This window comes from Uloborus diversus, chromosome 2 (genome assembly GCF_026930045.1).
Source record: "Uloborus diversus isolate 005 chromosome 2, Udiv.v.3.1, whole genome shotgun sequence".
In the NCBI taxonomy this organism is placed as follows: Eukaryota; Metazoa; Arthropoda; class Arachnida; order Araneae; family Uloboridae; genus Uloborus; species Uloborus diversus.
This window is the reverse complement of record NC_072732.1, coordinates 126,671,910-126,691,842: the sequence shown is the minus strand read 5'-3', so window position 1 is coordinate 126,691,842 and position 19,933 is coordinate 126,671,910. Positions and strand designations below refer to the sequence as shown.

Below are 19,933 nucleotides of genomic sequence, written 5' to 3'. Positions count from 1 at the left end.
CTTTTAATGCAGTAAAAGCACCAAGACTCTTATTTAAAGGCTAACTAATTTATTGTTATTTAAGTGTTAATTAACTAAACTATCAACTGAAACTCTGTTGCAGAGATGCAGCTATGTAAAACAACAGATATTGATATTAGTTATTTGCGTACGAACACGCGGGAGCCAAACGAATAGCCGAATAATGAAAAATTTTTAAATAAATAGTAGGGTAGACCGCAACACGTTTACGCATTGGGTCAGTGCTAATTCTATTAGCTACCAGTTTGTTTGGCACTTTTGACTTCCTTAAGAGGTTTTCCATCTCCAGCTCAGTCACTCCTATACCGGGATGATGAGTGCTAATAAGCACAAAACTGCAATCTTCGGCTGTGATTGATTGAGCTGGCGATGTATTTCATGTATTTTTGCCTTAGCCCTGGCTAATGGGAGGTAACTTACTGAAATTATCATATTGTCTAAAGGTTCAGCACTCGAAATGTAGCTACTTTTTCTGGTACAGAACGGTTGATCTAGACTAGACAAATCTTAGTTTTTATTCAATGCAATGTTAAAAAATAAGTTGAAAGTATAAAACATTTTCAAATTTACCAGAACCTCTTTTAATAATTCTGCTAATTTTTTGTCTTAATATCGTAAGAAAATGATTCCTTGATAAAATTTAAACAATGATAGTCTTAAAACGTTTGTATTTTAAATTATAATTAATAATAAAAGGATTATCTTAATTACGAGAAAATAAATGATTACTGTACATAAAAGAAGCAAATGTAAATGAATTTTCCGGTCTTAATTTAAATCTTTAGAGAAAAATGTTTCGTAAAATTAACATGCAAGGAGAATCGAAATGTGCTTAATATTTGAAGCAACTTCTATTGCAATTAAGTGTTTCTAACACCATTTTTTTAGTAACGTAGAAAATTACATTGTTTACATTTATATTAATTTCATTACGACGCTACGATGACGTCGTTTTTGCAATTTTTATGGAATGAAGGACGTATTTGTTGGTTTAGAATTTTTAAGATCGCCCCCTTTTTACATAGGACAATGAAAACACTTATAAACTATCCCGAAATTAGTATTATTGTTTCCTAAAAAATGTTACTACTTTATATTATTTAATTACATATCTTAATGGCATTTGTAGTGAAATCATGCATTTCGGAATTTTTGTGTTTATGAGGAAAAATTGCTGTAGCAATATAGCAAGATAAGCACGTTTCGAAGCCTAAAGTCAACGGGGAAAAAAATTATCACCTGACAAAATTTTAATGGTTCTGCTAAAATATTTATTTTCAAAATACCTGTATGTGAAACATATTTTTTAAATAAAAATTAATCAATATCTGTATTGAAAAGAAAAAAAAATAAGCTCTTTGAATCCTACATTTGCTTAGAAGGTGGAAGTCATTTATTAAAAGTTAATTTTATGAAGAAAAAAAAGGTTGCTTTTAATGGCCAGCGGAAATTAGAATTACATTAGATTTTTACGGAAATTAATTTGAAGTTAAAGATTTTTCTGCTACACATTTCATTCATTCTAATTAATTGATAAAGTTTTTGAGTTTTCTACCCAATTTAATTTATTAGTTTTTAATTGAATTGCAGCAGTAGCAGTTTTAAGGCCAGGTAAAAAGGTTACCTCATTTCATTATGATTACATGTTTAGAAATAATTCAATTTCTGAAATTGAAGATATGTGTTTAAAATTCATGTGTGTGGCTTTCAGACTGTGGTTTTTTTTATATATTAACAAAAAAAACCCAAATAATACATTTTATTAACCCTTAACTGGTAAAGTGAGGGTTTTACATCCCAGACAATTTTTAAATTTAAAAATATTTTTAGTTTACTTTTAAAGGTAGTGTGGTCAGTCTACCTATTTTTTCTTTCAGCTAAGTGTCAGCTGACAGAGCAATACAGAATTTAAGTTGGAGTTTAATGTAGCAGGTAACTTTAATGTTTGAGGTGAAATAAGCCTCATATAAATAAAAGTAAGGGATTTTTTTCTATTTTAATTATTAATTAATACTTTGTATTTGTTAGTGTGCATTTAACTCGATTATTTCCTTTACATTAGACATAATTATTTTGTTTTGAAATGATTTTCTAATAGATTACCAGATTTTAGTTTTGCACACAATTGTTTCGTAATATTTGTGCATAGAGTAAGTCGGGGTATCTTGCCCCGTCAGATTGCCCCAGCAACTGTATTTCACGATTTCAGAAATAGGGTGCGCTCGTGTCGAATTTTGTAAGAGTATTTTTGTACAGAGCAGCCATTTTTAATGAATTTTTAGGGATAATTACAGCGTTATAGCAAAGTGAAAGATGAGAGCGACACTTTTTAGCGCTTGATCCATATTTGTTCTTTACGAACTTTTGTTAAAGTAACTAGTGTTCCAGTATTCAGTTAAATTATCTGTTTATACAGTATGAGAACACCATTAAGAAGGCTCTTACCGTCGATTGCATCAAAATTGGATTGATGTTTGAACAAGAGGAGGTGGGGAGATTAACCTTGACAAAAAGGTAATATGCCGAACCTGATTACAGATTATTTGCCTCACATTGAATATTATTTGCGTTTGTTGATATAAATCCGAGAACTATCTTTATTTTCTTTTGTCAGAAAACTATAATATCGCAATCAGGTCTGCATTAGGAAGTTTTTATTTTTAAATGTAAAAAAATAATAATAAAAAAATATTTGAGTACATTTAATCACAACATTGAAAAATAAAAATAAAAATAAAAAAAAGGTTGGAAAAATTGAAAACTCAGACGAAACTTTTTCTGGATTGGAGAATTCTTTTCTGAGGTTTACATTTTTTTTCTGTATTATGAAACACAACATTCAGCTTATTTAGTTGCTAAAAATGTTGCTTTAAATCATCGATGTTCCCCAACCTATGAGTCGAAACCCCTGTCAGGATCAGATACAAGGGGAAGGTTATGGGTACATGATCCCCCCCGTAAACCGTAGACAATATTATCCGCTCCCATTGTGTTTAAACACTTAATGCATTAAAAAAAAATATACGACTTCAGTAATCCATTTTTAGTGACTATTTTAAATACAACTTTTTTTCATTGTTGATAAAATGAAATACTTTCGTTTTTCTTCATCAACTAATTTATTTCTAGCCGATTTGATGCTTTTTACTGAAACCCTTCTATTTCAGAATTTTTTTTAAACCTAAAACCGTAGGCTGGCTTGCCGGGAACCCACCCCCGGCATTATTCTTACTTTTCAGATGTATAAAGAGTAATCCTTCAAAGTAATAGCATAAACGGGACCGAGAGAGCAGCGTGTAATTTGAATTTACAAAATTCGGACACAGTATTTTCAATTCATTTAGCATCGTTTTGATAAGCAAATGCTAATTACGTAAATTTAAGAATTGCGTGTGAGGCCAATTTTTGGCCTCATTGCGCATTAATACACGTTATGAGATCACATTAAGCGTTGTATCATCGGTTCATATGATAGTCATAGCTCTTTCGCAAGGAGTATAAAAATATAAGACATGGCTACAAAAAACTGGTAGCTACCGACGCTTGAGTTCGAACGAATGATATAGGAAGGTTTGATATCTAGTTAATAAATATTACTGGTGGGTAATTGACAACATATTTAAATTGGTATTATTTGTGTATTAAAGCACAATGAAGCCGCTAGCATTCTGTCTTTGCCGTATGATAAAAATTAAGAGACCTCGTAATTCCGAGTTAATGTGAGTCGGGATAATATACGTCGGTGTATTTGTGCACACTCAGTTTAAAAAATATTAAAGGAGAAAAAAATTTAGCATCATTTACATTTTCCTTTGCGTCGATGCTACTTGCAGATGATTTTATTTCTAAAAATTTATTATTTAAATTTGTTTCTAAGAAGTTGTTATTATTTTTTTTATTTTATCAACATCTAATTGTATTAAGTAACTTTTTAAAACTTAATGAAATTTGATTTCGTATAGCTCGCGTTTAACCTCTACGGAACCTAACACCTATTTAACACTAACATTAAGTCTTAATTTACGCAGCATTTCCAAGGAACGTAACCCCCGCGTAAAACGAGGGCCTACTGTATTTACTTTTTATTTTTAAATTTGTTGCGTAATTTTAGCCTGTTCAGCGTTCACCTTTGTAGCTTATATAATTTTAAAAGGAGCCACACTCAGAAGTGACAATTCTAATTAATGGTTCTTATGTATTTGTAATTTAATTAATTTTCCGTTTTAATTGTCTATGTTATTAATTGTTATGTATTACAGTGCTCATATTCTACATATTTTTTATTTTTCTTATTCCCCTTTAGACTTGCTGTTTTAACTCATTTTAATCTGTATCAAGTGTAATACAACGTTCAGGCGCAAAAAAGTAGATCTTTTACGCAAACATCACTTCCCAAGTTTTACGGGGTATCAATGTAAGTCATTATTCATACTACAAAGGCAGACCTGTCGCTATAAGTCTTTTCAAGCTTGTCTACAATATCTTGCAGGTGCATCAAATCCATATTGAAATATCATGTTAGATTCCGTTGCAAATTAAAAGTGCACATATGAAGAGGATCTTCCCCCTCCAAAGCGTTGAATCTTGTTTTTTAAACTTATGTATTCCAAATACGATTCTCCCAACTGTAATTTCAAATCATCATGTCAAACAACAAGGACATTGTAAGGTTCAGTCCCAATACGGGCATGAGCATTGCTGAGAGGACAATCGATATATTTTTACCTGGTCATTTGCATGTTTATTGAAGTTCACAACGCCATGAATTTTCCATTTGGCTGTATGTTTACTAATGGAGAAATTTACATCTTCCTTTACACGATGTCTGATGAATATCTGAATAGTAAAATACGGAATTCCAATAGTTTCTATTGTACTGAATCACATGTCTTGGACATCGTTAATATTAAATTCTTTTCCTAGCTGTATTTTACCTTCACATTGTTTCTTGTATGCGTATTAGAATCAACTGGTTTTAAAGAAGTCAGGAGAATGAATATTTCTAACTTATCCTTTCCAAAACGCTTTCAATTGAATTTTTTATGCATTTATGATTAATATTTCTTTCCATCTTCAATTATCATTTTTATCTGTGTGATTGCACATTTTTATAACAAACGCGTTACAGTTAACAAAGAAACGTTGGTAGATTCTGACAAAAAGAGGCAAAATATAAAAACTCGCACTGTATTACTTATTACTGTAAACTGAATTTAAGTAAAAGTGCAAGAAACTTTTTATTTAGCTATGGTCATGACTTTCTTAGATTTTATTTCAGTTCGAATTCACTTTCATATAATTTGGTATATATAATAGCATTGGATAGATTATTTAGTCTTATTGTTATCCAGATTTTCTCTGTTATGTTTCTCTGAGAAACAAAAGTCTTCATTAATGATTATTGACACCAAGAAACAAACTTGAGTTTTTCTCAACTCAAGTTAACACATTTTAATTATTACTGAAAAATAATGCTGTTTTAAGATCAGCAAACGCTAAAAATTTAAACAAAGCAAGGGGTGTAATATTATTGCTAGTTTTATTTTAGTTAGTTATATCATAAGGTAAATATGTAGAATTGCCTCTTAAAATCAGTTGCAATGATATCACAACTTATCAATATTTCAGTATAAGTAAGTAAATTCAAAGCATAAAAAAGATAAACAGAAATTATGCATTAGTATGTATTAGTAGTAAAAACGTTTTGGAAATTTCTTTCGGTTTTACTGTAAGCAAAAGCAGCCATTCAAACAATTAAACTTACACATATCATTTCTTCAAAAATTTTATTAAAAAAGTTTGAGTGCCTGAAACTGTTCCTAAAGAGGAACTGTTCTTTAAAAAAATATCTCAGCTTTTATAGACAGTTAAAGACAAAGTAAAATTCTTTAGAAGAATAGAAAAGCCGAAAAAAAAACTAATTGTATTCAAGCCAAAACTAATCGCTCTAAACTCTGTTTGCTTTTAACAACCATTCTTTTCGAATAAAAGTATTTATAAAGAGTGGCATTTTTAACATTACATCTTGACTTTTGGAATATTTACACCCACCTTATAACAATAATACTTTTTTGGTGGTGGAGTTTTACAGCGAAATGCATTTCCTCACATTATGAAAAGATTCAGAAAGAAATACTGACGTAACTCAAAAAGAAATTCACCACTTATATGCTTGTATTTGTGTAAGCATAGTTCATCAATTTGATTAAACTTTCTGGGCTTAAGCACGGTTTAGGGAAAAAGAATGCACCTCCCAAATTGCTAAGTTTTTCCTAGTAACCTTTTTTCTTTTCTTGAAACCAAATATTGAGAATATATTCATAATCTTCAATGTTTGATGCCAAAGAACAATTTTTTTCCTAACATCATTTTTTTTTAATTGTTAAAAAAAATCCTTTTATTAGCTAAATTAAAAAAAAAATGTTATTTATTAAGAGTTTTTCCGAACAAAGTTTGAAGCAACTGTACAATGACATTAAATTTCCCCATAAGTGCTAATGTTAAATTTTTCTGTCCTGTTCAAAATTCGACGAAAACTTGTTCAAATCTAAAAGTAAAATATGTAAATGAATGGGGTTGTTTCCAAAATTTTAAAAGTACTATTTTTTTTTCTGAAAGAGCATGCTTAAAAACATAGATGTGACCATTTTTTAAATAATTTGTTTAAGTTTAATATTTTAAGGGGTCACAGTACCTTTCAAACTTTTTTTTAAGTTTAAGTAAAATTTATATTTCTTTGAAACCATAACATATATACTTATTTATTAATCAATAATTTATTTTCAAAATTAAAAAAAATATTGCCTACTTTTTTTTAAAAATTCAAAAAGTTGAGGAAAATTTATTTTTTTTTTTAAATTTCTAAGGCTTTTTTTGTTTTTGCACTAATTAAAAAAAAAGTTTTTTGCCAAACGGTCACTCTATCTCGGAATCATCTCTAAAAATCTGTGCATTCATTTGCTTATGAGTTTGTTAGAAAATTTTCTATGATTAATATTGTAAAAAATCAAAGTTTTTTTAAAAAAAAATGGTTTTTAAAGGTTTAACATGCTCTAAACATTTGAGGATTTTATAAAATGCTTATCCAATCCACAGTTTTGTCAAACATATTATCCCAATTGCAAAAAGTATTGCTTTAAAGCTGTATCTTTAATAGGAAAAAACCTTAGGGAGTCTAATGACATGAAAACACAAAAAAAAAAAAACTATCATCGAGAAAAAGCAATTTAAAGTTTTTCTTTTGCATAAGAACACATAGCGAGCATGGCCTAAAACCTTTCATAACTTTTTGAATATTTGAACTAAAGCAATGAAACTTTTCCCCTGTGTTCAGAATAGTTTTTAGTTTTGAAATAAACAATAAAAAAAATTTTGATCGTTTCATCATTTTTGATCAAAAAATTACTTAAATAGGTGCGCTTTCATTACTTTCGCTTCTGTCCGATGACGTCTCAAATGATGAAATGCCATTCAGTGTTACCATTCACAGGGCAAAATATTTAATTCGCATCTTTACTCACGTGTATTGGCAACGATATGGTTGATAGCAAGCGTAGTGCGCAATTTTAATTCGCTTCTTGAATATCATAACGTGGAAACGTGGTAGAAAGATGCGCCAAAAAGCATCATTTGTGACGTCATTAAGACCACACCTTGTTTGAAAATAACTGTTGGGAAATTGAAAGTATTTTCTGGGTCCATATGTTATTATTATTATTATTATTTTTCCATATTCTATCAATTTCAGTGACAAAAAGGACTACTTTTTACTAAAGGAAACAACCCCATTGTCTTTTCCGAGGACTTTTTAACATAAGAAGTTTGAATCGGACCATCACTGAAACGCTATTAGGGGGGGGGGGAGGAGTACAGACTGACCGACGAACCGAAAAAGAGACATAAAACAGATCGACATACACACATTTTAAACATCTCAAATCCCTACTTTCCTATTTTAAATTTTTCGATAATTTTTTAGTTTCTTTATTTTATTATTTTATTTATTTTTTTTTTGCTTTTAGTGATATTTTTAAGAATTCGGCAAAATAAAGTATTTTTGTCTTTTTTAAACCAATCTTTTCTTCTACTGTTTTTTCGAACGGTTTTTACTGTATTTTTGCAGTGCACAGTTCAACCAATCAAAATATTTTATTCATTGTTTAAAGAAAATTATTCTATGTAAAATTCGTAAAGGGTAAAAACCCCAAAACTAGTTCTATTTACCTTTCTTTAAGGAAAATAATTGAATACTTTTTCTTTATATGGATGATATTTATGAAATTTGCAATTCATTATCCGAATTTCCATTCTCGGAAAACTTGCTCTACTTTCTGTTTTTTTTTTTTCAATTAACGATATTTTTTTTCTTCAGTGTGAATTGTTTACCTATAAGTTATTTATGTGAAAAACAAGTGGACAAATAAGTTGTCTTTTCTTTGGACGATTCACTTTTAATAATAATTAAAAGTGTTTAATTTCTAACGAAACTTATTAATTTTTAATTATAAAGTTTTTATAGATTTTATAACGATATTTTTTGACATACTCTTCAGTCAAATTTGATTTATTTTTTATCTTTTTTTTACGTTCATAGAAATCAGTCAAAAATATTAAAATTAAATGTTTTAATATAAAAGAAAAAAAAAGGTCAACAAAAATTGAACGCTAAATAATGTAAACGATTTGGTTAAAATTTGTGATTGTACATATCTCGTAAGTTATGGCCTAACTATAACATATCTGGTTATATCAAAGCAAGGACTATCTATCCTATATATAAGGATATCTACATCACATTCATAATGATTTGTATTGCCATTGTCTCCAAAACGTTCACATAACTGCTCATGAGCATCATTATTATGCAAATGTGCGTTACCTTAACTAAACCAGTGCTGCATGAGGATAAGGGGTGATTCAAATAATTGATCTTAAATTATTGTCAAGTGCTGAGCCGTCATAGTCCCTCTTCCCTTTTCGACAATTCTAATCTAGAGAGGGCAAGCGTTACAAAGCTTCCCTCAAACAAATTGCTTAGAAAACTTATACAAAAAAGTATAGTCTAACTAAGGTAAAGATTGTAATTCATTCAAACTCCTTAAAATGTGATATTTGAGGAGGAAAAAGAACTAGGTTTCTATTTTGAGAGATAGCAGCATTTTATACAACGGATTTTTCGATTTGAAGTCGAAAGTTGGAGTTACTCTTTTTTTTAGTAAAAGAAAAATAAACTTATTCTTTTTATTATGTGGAATTAGCTGGTTTATTGTCTGGGCCAACGGTACGTTAAACTTATGTAGAATACACACAAAAATATATTTTTGTTAACAGCTAATGCATATAATCTTTCAAGAAGAAAATAAGTATGTAAGAGCAGTTGTTTCAATTTACGCTCATCTGAGATATATTAAGGGTTGTTAAAAATACTTAGCTTAAACAGCGAAAATAAAGAAAACAAAGTGAAATCAATAATATAATAATAATTATTTAAATGTTTTTGGTATCATTCCATGCGACAGATAAGCATAGTTGATGACATTTTTTCTTTGCAATTGTAGGTCTGCCGGGGAGTCACATTTTAAGATCCCTAAACGTTAGAGAGCAGCAAATTTACCCGTGCCATCCTCAAACAATATAACACTTTCAACACTTGTTTGGAAGCATGTGAAACTCTTTGAATGCCCTTCAAATGTTTCCTAGTCATAACTCAATAACAGTTTAGTTTATAAAAAAGCCGCAAATGTGATTACGCAATTTGTTCCCATTTACCCCAACTGACTCTACTTTGCAAAATTAAACAATCCCACACTCCTCAAATACGCTCATTAGGCATTCCATCTGTATATTTTAAAGGATTTCAAGAACTGTATATCCTCACGTTCTTTTCAAAATAGCATATGAAAAATCTCTAGTCTAAAATTTTTTCCAGAAAACTTCCTGCTTTGGTTTCGGAGCTAAGGTATCGCAGATCACAAAATGACCAAATCACCTACAGGAATTCGCTGAAATGTTTTAAAACACTTAATAAACATGCTGCCCTTGCCCATTATTTCACCCAGCTTTCGACGAGCAGGTAGCTAGTTTTTTAGGATCAAAGTTAGAACGGTCAATAACTGTACAAGGCGAGGGGGATAACTCTACTGTTTACCCCTTCATAAGCTGCCCCCCCCCCCCGAAAAATATTGGCCTAAGAAACTGCCTGCCCAACAACTTCAATGCCCTCTCTCACTTGAAAACATTGATAAAATTTCTAAATTGCTTTACCTGCGCCACAGTTCACCGTATTTTGTTGTAGTTTCTTTTATTTTCAAAGTTATATATTCTTTTTTAAGACAATATGCCCCATTAGGAAGTATGTTCTTATTTTCTTGCTAATCGCTATGAAAAAAGAAAAGAAATAATAACTTATATTTTTAACTCCAATCTAAAAAAAAAAAAATACTGTTAATTAGCATCATTGAGCACTACATTTTTGGTAAAAAACAGTCCACTTCTGAGTTTAACAGGTTTTAGAGGCATTTCAAAACAAGAGGGGTTTTCAGTGACTATATAAATGCAAAGGTAAGCTTGAAAACGTTGAATTTTATTTAGTAGCAAGTCACCAAAAGAGACTTTCAGTTTTGTTATATTACCACTTCATCCTGGATATTTATTTTTGTAAAAAGAAGAAATAGTTTTTTTTTTGTTTTTTTTCTTGCGCAGCTGTAAAACGTCACGTACGGATAAAAACATCGGCCGGCAAATCGGCGGGTGATTGCCATCTTGTTTTCATTAAAAAAGTAATCTTCTAGATAAGAAGGAAACGAAAAATAAAAATGCTGGTGTGTAACAAAATTAAAGATGTCTATTGATTACCTGCTACTGAATAAACAATACATTTTTTAAGTCTACCTATACATATAGGGTAGACCGGGGCAAGTTTACGTAGATTTTTTAATGAATCTTCTAGTTTTTTAGCCTACTTTCCCAGTAAAAGTCAGAAAAAGAAGAAAACAGCATGAAAGAAGGCTTAATGCATTTCAAAAATATCGCGAAAAACAAAAAAAAGTCAAAAATAAATAAAAAAATTAAATAAATATCGAAAAATTAAAAATTGGAAAGTAGGGTATTGAGATGGGGAAAAATGTCTGTTGGTCTGTCTGTCGGTCCGTCAGTCTGTCCCCCCCCCCCCCTAATAATTTTTGAATGAAAAGTCCGATTCGAACAAACTTTTTTTTATTCGAAAGATCTCGGCGAGGACACCTCATTCCCACATTTCACTTTTTGATTTGAACTATTTTTTTTTTAAATTTTGAACAGTTCAAAAAAACTTAACATTAGTGCCTACCTATACATATAGGGTACATGTCTAGGGTATAGGGAAAATTCAAGGCAATTCCGAACTGTGAGGCGAATTTGCTCCTAACAAATTTTGTAGGAAAAAGCTTTTGATGACAAACTTGTATATAAAATATCTTTTTGATTTGAACAATTCTTTGCTCAATTTTGCACAGTTCAAATCCCTTAACATTAACGCCTACGGGGAAACTGAAAGTTAATGTAGATTCCGTACTTGAAGGCAAATTTATTTCAAACAAATTTTGTTGGAAATAGCTCTTGACGCCAAACTCCAGACTCCGACTCTGATTATTTAGGGGCACCTGACTCCGAATCCGACTCCTGTGCCTGACAATTAATCGGACTCCGACTCCCCGACTTCGACTCTGACTTCGTAGCTTTGGCAAAAATTTATACACGGAGGACAGATGACTGACTCCGATTCTTGGATATTCGCCTTCCAACCCTTTATCCCAAAATGAGCTTGACTCCGACTCCGACTCCGCAGCTATGGTTTGATTGTGAAATAATTATTGTTGATCTGACTTGTTTTTATTCTTACGCTAAAGTTTTAATTTAGGTATTCAGTTTTCGACGAATAAACTCGAAGTCATTTATGTTTCTACATAAAAATATGCGCAGACGATTTTTTTTTTTTTTTTGACAATGAAAGTTATTTCTTTAAGTTGACATTTTATTGTTTTTATTTATTTTGGTAAGTGCATTAATTCATTTAAAAAATTGTTTTTGGCAACAGAGGAAAAAGAAACGATTTTGTTTTTTTAGATATGATTTATTTATTTTAACCCATATTGTACCACATTAAAAAATAATTAATATTTTTCCTAAAAATTGCTATTACAGACTAATAAGAGCTCAAGAAGAAAAATAAAATTTTAAAACTTACCAAAACTTCATTAGTTTCAGTTTAACAAGCTGTCCTATATACAGGACGATGGTACAATCCGCTACTGTGTAAGGTTTTCCAGTCAAGCATCCTGATATGCGTGAAACGGAAGAAAACATTCCATGCAAAGTCCCAAATTATTTTTTGCAAATAGTCACGGGTTTTTTAGTGCAATTTTTCAGCTGACATCGACGGTGTTTTCCATTCGGGTTTTTAACTAAAATATGATCACTCTGCAACTTCAAAAAAGCTGCGCTTTTTTGCTGAACACCCAGTCGTCTTCCTGCAACATTTCGTAGTACACATAAACCCAGGTAAGCAATAGTGACATTTCTACGAAATTCAAGAAGTTCCAAAGATTGTTCTGTAGAAAAGAGTTTCGATATTTTCAAAGCAGCAACCAGTGCAGTTTCAAAGGCATTTATAACTAAAGGCCAATACCACTTTTACCTTGTATGGAAGAGTGATATGTTTTCATATGATTGTCGAACACGTCAACACCATTTTTATACTTGTTATATGAAACAACACAAGATGGGATGTCTACTTTTTGTTTTCCGCCCTTCATTCTTCTTTCAACTTTTTTAAAACACCTCGTGTCTTCAAAATTTGTGATGAGTGATACTACTCTATTATCGTTCCATCGAACAGCTGCAATCTCATTATTCACGTCAAATTTCCTGTCGGATGTTCCGCGATCCATATTTCCCAGGATTTTAGAGGACTTTAAAGGACATTTTCCCATTCTGTTTTCCCTTACTGTTCCTGTAGCAAAGAATTGCTTGCTTCTCAAATGAGAGAAAAGATTATAAGATGAAAAAAAATTATCCGTATAAATTTTATGCTTTGCTGGAGTTTCAATAATGGATAGCAACTTATCAACAACTGTTTCTGATAACAACTTCTGTCCCTTTTTCATCATTTTAGTTTCGTTACAACTAGTGGAACCATGTTCAGAAATGGGGTTCTCTTTTCGTGCCCCTTGATATGGTATAATATGAAAAGGATAACCATCAAAAGATGAAAGTATCCAGAGCTTGTAACCAAATTTCACAGGTTTCCCTTTCATATACATTTTGCATCCATGTCTTCCAAAATAACGAACCATCCTTTCATCAATACTTAAATGCTCCGAAAATACGCCAAACTGTTGCAAAGCTTCATTCAAAAAATCATAGAGAGGACGAACTTTATAATATCGATCTAAATCAATAGTTGCATTGTCGTTGAAATGTAAATATCGCTTGATATCAGAAAAACGCTTTCTTGACATTGCTTGGCTAACCAGAGTTGTTCCTGTATCAGGAACATTTTCCCAGTACATTTTTTCTCTTGGTAGAATGTGATAACCACTGTAGAAAAGTATGCCTCAAAATTGCTTGAATTCGTCCGTTTTCAAACAAAAATCATGGTTATTTTTTTGTCCAGCATATTTGTTGCTTTCTTCTACTGCTTTCAAAATCATATTTTTAGCCAAAACCTCGAAAAGCTACACGGGTGATATTTCTGAAATTATGTCTAATATCTTCTGATGGTTTTCATTAGAAAACTTTTCAGGATGTGATGAAAACTTTGGTACACGATTAGTCCGTTTTGGTTGTGATACATTTATTTCTTCATTGCTATTTATTCCTTTTAAAATTTCAATTGTTCCAGCAGTTTCCTCTTGAAGTTTCTCATCAAAAATAGCGTGACCATGTGCAGTAATAGAGGTTTCATCAATTTCTTCATCATCAGTGACTGTGTCTGGATCAGGTGGCACTATTATCATTTCAGGATCACTCTCATCTGCTTCATCATCTAATGACATCAAATATTCCACAGCTTCTTCCGTTGTTAAGAATTTCCTACTTGATCTACTAAAAGTACTCATCTCTACTTGTTTTTGACATCAGCTCTCACACTTCGAACAACAATAACTGAGCGAATATTTTAACCCAGTGCAGAAGATAGCGTCACCACGTGATAAAATGCTCATGGTAAATTAACCAACAAAAGCATTCCCCCACAACCACCAGAGAAACCAGTTCCTGCTCACTTTGTTACAACAAAACTGGATAGTATTGACTTCTGGGCCCATCTATTCTGTGAGAGTTCAGATCTGTTCTTTGGGAGCGCACAGTAGGGGATTTTACTATCGTCCTATTTACAGGACGGCTGAAAAAACTTCCATAAAACCTATTTAAATGTAGTTTTTTCTCTGCAAATTTTCTTTAGCGTTAACGGATACGATTAAAAGTAATATATTGTGGACAGAATTTTGGCATATTTTTTTATAAAATGGATTTGATTAAAAATTAAATTTCGCATAATAAAACAGCAAGACATCGCTAAATTCAAAAAAACAAAATAAAATAAAATCCTCAAAGTAGAATTCTCAATTTTTGTACTTAGCACTAATCAAGTGTAACGTTTATAACAGTAACAAACATAAGTTAAAATATGTGAAAATACTTATAGTATCGCAAAAAAACTGAGCTGTCCTATATATAGGACGATAGTGAAATATGGGTTAATAAACTATTTAATTTTAATTAGGATAGACCGACCAGTGAGTGAACACCACCCAGTGAATGAACAGCGCGTCATTTTTTTTAAAGAAAATAAGCTTCCAATTTTTTTTTCTAAATAAATTCACTACAAAAGCGTTCTTTATTGATATTCTAAGCTATATGACACCTGATTAGTTAATTTGGATACGCATTTTTTTCCTGAAAAAAATTCGAAATTTTTACTGCCGTGAATCGTTCTTTTTCTCTTTCAAAATAATAAGGCTGGTTTCGTGCTATCAATTATTTTCATGCATATTATTTTTATTAATAAATTTTATTTTTCAACTCTACGAAAGAAAAATTAAGTATACATATCTGGGCTATGGATTTAAATTGTTTCAGTCAATGCAGAATGCATGGATTGTCAAATAGAGGGGTGTTCAGTCACTGGGTACGAAAAATTGCGAAAACCCAATGAATGAACACTGGGAAAATTTCTTTTAATTTAAAAATAAATTTGAAGTTTCTTTGAGATATTTTTATTTTCGTACTTTTTTGTAATGCAGATAGTTTTATGTGCTTATTTATTTGTGTATTTCATTATCTAATTCATTATCATAATTTCTTGCCTTCGCAAACAATGCACTTTTACTGAGTTTTATCTTTTATCTATCTATATCTTAATCTATATATTACCTACCTACCTACATATCTCTCTGTCTGTCTGTCTCGATCTGTCTGTCTAGATTTCTACCTATCTGTATGTACCTATCTACTTATCTATCAATCTACATCTATTTATCTATCTATATCTTTATCTCCCTTGATAGATAGGCAAGTAGATAAAGAGATGGAGAAATAGAAATATATATACAAAGAGAGAGAATAGATAGGTAGATATGTATGGTATGCTTGCATATAGATAGATAAATAAATAGAGGAAGATATAGAGATAGATGTATTAAAAGTAAGAGGTAAATAGATATATATGTAGGTAACTATAGAGATAGAATAGGTAGGTAGATAGATATATCGATAGCCTGATAAAGAAAGATAGATAGAGAGATAGATAAGTAGATAAGTATACAGATAAGTAGATAGATAGATGGATAGATAAATAGATAGATAGCTAGATATAAATAAGTAGTGAGGTAGACAGATAGATAAATATATAGTGGCTACATATAGATAAATAGATAGATAGATAGCTAGATAGATAGAAAAATAGATAAGTGCATAAATAAATAGGTAAATAGACAAAGAGATAGACCGATAGATGTGTAGATAGAAAAATGTGTTTTTTAGATTAACCGATAGATATGTAGATAGACGGATATAGACATAGATAGATATATCGAAAAATAGGTAAATAGATTAGTAGATAGAAAAAAAAGATATATAGATAGATAGATAGGTAGATAAGTGGATAGATAAGTAGATAAGTAGATAGATAAGGAGATAGATAGACAGATAAGTAGATAGATAAGTAGACAAATAGATATATGACTAGATAAATGGATAGGTAAGTGGATCGATAGATAAGTAAATAAGTATACAGATAAGTAGATAGATAGATGGATAGTAAATAGATAGATATATTAAAATAAGTAGTGAGGTAGACAGATAGATAAATACATAGTGGCTAGATATAGATAAATAGATAGATAGACAGATAGATAGAAAAATAGATAAGTGCATAGGTAAATAAACAAAGAGATAGACCAATAGATGTGTACATAGAAAAATATGTTTTTTAGATTAACTGATAGATATGTAGATAGACAGATAGAGACATAGATAGATATATCGAAAAATAGGTAAATAGATTAGTAGATAGAAAAATAGAAAGATATATAGATAGATGGATAGAGATTTAAAAAGATAGATATAGACAGATAGATATAGATAGTTATATAAATAGATAGATAAATAGATATAGATAGTTAGATAAATAGATAGATAGATAGATCTCAAAGAAACTTAGTTTCTTCTTGAATCAAAATTTATCATGTTCATTCACTGGACCAGTTTGTGTTCATTTACTGGTTGGAAGCGTTCATTCACTGGGTCATTGTGCCATTTTTTCTTTAAACAACTAAAAAAGTCAGGAGCAGTACCATTTAGGTTCCCGGGATTTTTTCGAGATATTTACATAGATCAATTAAAATGTTTGAACTATCACAATCTGTATAGTATAGAATTTAAAATTACTAGGATTTTTTAAAAATGAAATTGTGCTTAGCTGTTCATTCACTGATTCACTGGTCGGTCTACCCTATTATTTTTTTCGTTTTGAAAGTTTTAAAGAATTTTTTTTTAAATAGAAAGAAGTGTATTAGCTGCTTTGTTTAAAAGGTGCTGCTATTTTATTTATTCTTTTTTTTTAAAAGATGAGATAGGAATATTTTATTCTAGAAAGTAGTATGGGTATACGAGAAAGTATGCTCGTCTAGTTATAGACGGAACTTCTTGTTATGTTTAACCTTAGGAAATTTTAAACATTGCTGTTTTATGAAGCAGTTAATGGAGTCAAAATTATTACATTCAGTTGTAGCTCAGCTTGTGTTTTTAACCGTTAAAAAAATTATTTTCGAGCCCAAATTGGTTGCGTAAACTTGCCACGGACATGTGGCACGTTTACGCATATTTATTTTGACACCTAAAGTGGTTTTGTTAGTGTTTTGAACATAATGTCTTACCATCGCTAAATTATGCAAATTTATTACAAATTGAATAGAGTATGAAGTTGAAGATAGAGGGGCATGGAGACAGCACTATACGTTTTAAGCTAAAAGATACTATCGTGTAACTTAATTAAAAATTAAAGCTTAGTTTTCAAAACTAAATAGCCGGACAATACCTAAAATTTTTGAGACAGTTTGGAGCGTAAAAAGTGTCTGGGAAACGTTTAAGTAAGTTACAGTCAGAACGATCGTGAAAGTTTTCCGACGTTCAACACGTAAATTTGCACCGTCGTCAAATTTGGATTTATTTTTAACGTGCAAAAAAATTTAATAACTTTACATTTCATACAAATACCATTCTCAAAAAGGGATAAAATTCATCTAATTTTTACAATTTTTTTTTTTCTTTACTGAGTATTATTTATTCAAAATGAGCTTCAAAACGTTCAACACACAATTTACTCAACTTGGTAGAAAACAGATTATTCTTTCTGCATTCTTGACCGAAGCTCGACTAATGCTCAAAAACTTTTGGGAATATTTGCTAGGGAGTATCATCAATCTGTTATGACTGTTGGAATTTGACTGTTTATGACTGTTGGAAAAATTCGTTTTGAAAAAAGGGCACTGCTTAAACGTGCCCCATGCGTATAGGTGCTCCAGTCTACCCTACATTATATTCTCAAAAGCTCCACACCTGTATGAATCAAAAGCCCGTAAAAATTAAAAGTGAAAATTCTCCTAATCAGGGAATTTCGTACTAAATGATGCTAACTGCTCAACAACAAAAAAAAAAAGAAATATTTAATAGGTGGTTTTGAAAAAAAAATCGAATGTTATTTTTTTTCAGCACCCTGTAGCAAAACGAAGTTAAAACCTATTTACAAATAGTTCATATCGTTTGAAACAAAAATTTGGTATCTATAATATAAATGAAACTGCTACAAAATATCGTGAAGCGTCCCTGAGGTAAAGCAATTTTAAAGCTTTGTTTAAAATAGGAAGTGTTAAATTAAATCCAAGTCTGTCCAGGACTTTTAAAAAAATCAACTTACTTTTTTTATGAATTTTAAATTAAGTAAAATTCAAAACGCCTAAAACTACGAAGGTGATTTTTCCTTGCCGGCCAGAATTGACATGGACCCTGTCATCTTTAATTTAAAAAAGTTGCAGACTTCTATTTATTTGATGTATAAATTATCAGTTAGTCTTTGTTTTTCAATTTAGTTTCCTTGTGGCATTGAATAATTATATTTTGTCTTGCTTTTGGATTAATTTTATTTCAAACATTCATGAGGCAAACAATCCCACCCTCAACTAATTTGAATATGAACGTTAATTAACACGAAATTATATTCCTCTATAACGTCTGATTCCTTAATTAGAACTTGAATATTTTGCAGAAAGTATGTGTACAGAAAGAGTGAAGTTTTGTTGTAAGTATTCTAACTTCAGACGTAGTTATATTAAACAAGATACATAAATAGAATAGTGCATTATATAAATTCATTACATAAAATTCATTACATTTCTTCGTGCTGGTTTAAAATTAAGGCGTATTTTTTATTTTTTTTAATTTCGCCTACTGTTGAACATTCTTTTTGTATTATCGTATGCAAATAATTCCTCGGAATCATATTTGAACGCACATGAAGCACACGTTTTAAAGTTTAATAATTTCGTTTCTTGTCATTTTTAAAAAAACAAAACAAAACATCGCTTAAGAAAACGAGGCAAAACAATATTCCAGCTTCCCCAGAAGCAAAAGGCACTACTACTTTGAATATGCAATCCCAGAGCTCATAAACATAAAACCGATTTCGTCTTGATGCATAATGAGTTTCAGTTTTACAAGAAACTCTTCTCCGAAGTTACTGTGTCACTTGGATTCCGCTGGGACACCACGGTGTTTGAGACACTTCTGTTTTTAAAAAGGAAAATGCCGAGAAGAACCAAATTCATTACTGCTGGCGTCATGTTTCTCTCAATTATGCTAATCCAGGAAATTATAATGCAGTCTTTTAGGATAAGTCAGCTGCGAAGAAAAGTGAAGTCTTAGCATATGAACACATTAAAGTATTTAACCGAAGTCTTATATTGGAGTAATGTAAATAGATTTAAGTATTACTGGCTAAAAAACTTCTACATTCTATGAAACATATTCCCCTAGGAAGTCAGTTCTTTAGGTTACATGCTGCCACTTACTTAATGTACACTCATACCCGTTTATTAAAATATCGGTTAAAATTATATCCCGCTTAAAATAATACATTTTCAATGTACCAAACCAATGTAATGCGTTATTTTGATCTCGGTTAATGAAATATTCCGCTTATTAGAATATTTTTCGTGGCAAAATGGCTGTTCCATTAAGCAGGTTCGACTGTATTACACTTCTTGGGATAATATATGTAAATGTAAGGAAAGATGTATTCAGACCTGATTTGACAAAAAATGAATTGTCGCACATTCGCTATGAATTTAAGGAATCTTAAATGTTCCGCTCAAACATA

General features: G+C 30.7%; 1 protein-coding gene across 1 annotated transcript; it reads right to left on the bottom strand.

The window, feature by feature from the left end:
• Nucleotides 1–12,671: 12,671 nt before the first annotated feature.
• On the bottom strand, nt 12,672–14,117 carry LOC129216529 (piggyBac transposable element-derived protein 3-like). The gene is made up of 2 exons (XM_054850743.1): nt 13,940–14,117; nt 12,672–13,540 (listed from the first exon to the last, which is right to left on the bottom strand). The coding sequence occupies exons 1-2, from the start codon at nt 14,115–14,117 to the stop codon at nt 12,672–12,674; spliced, it is 1,047 nt and encodes a 348-aa protein (XP_054706718.1).
• Between the last annotated feature and the right edge of the window lie 5,816 nt (nt 14,118–19,933).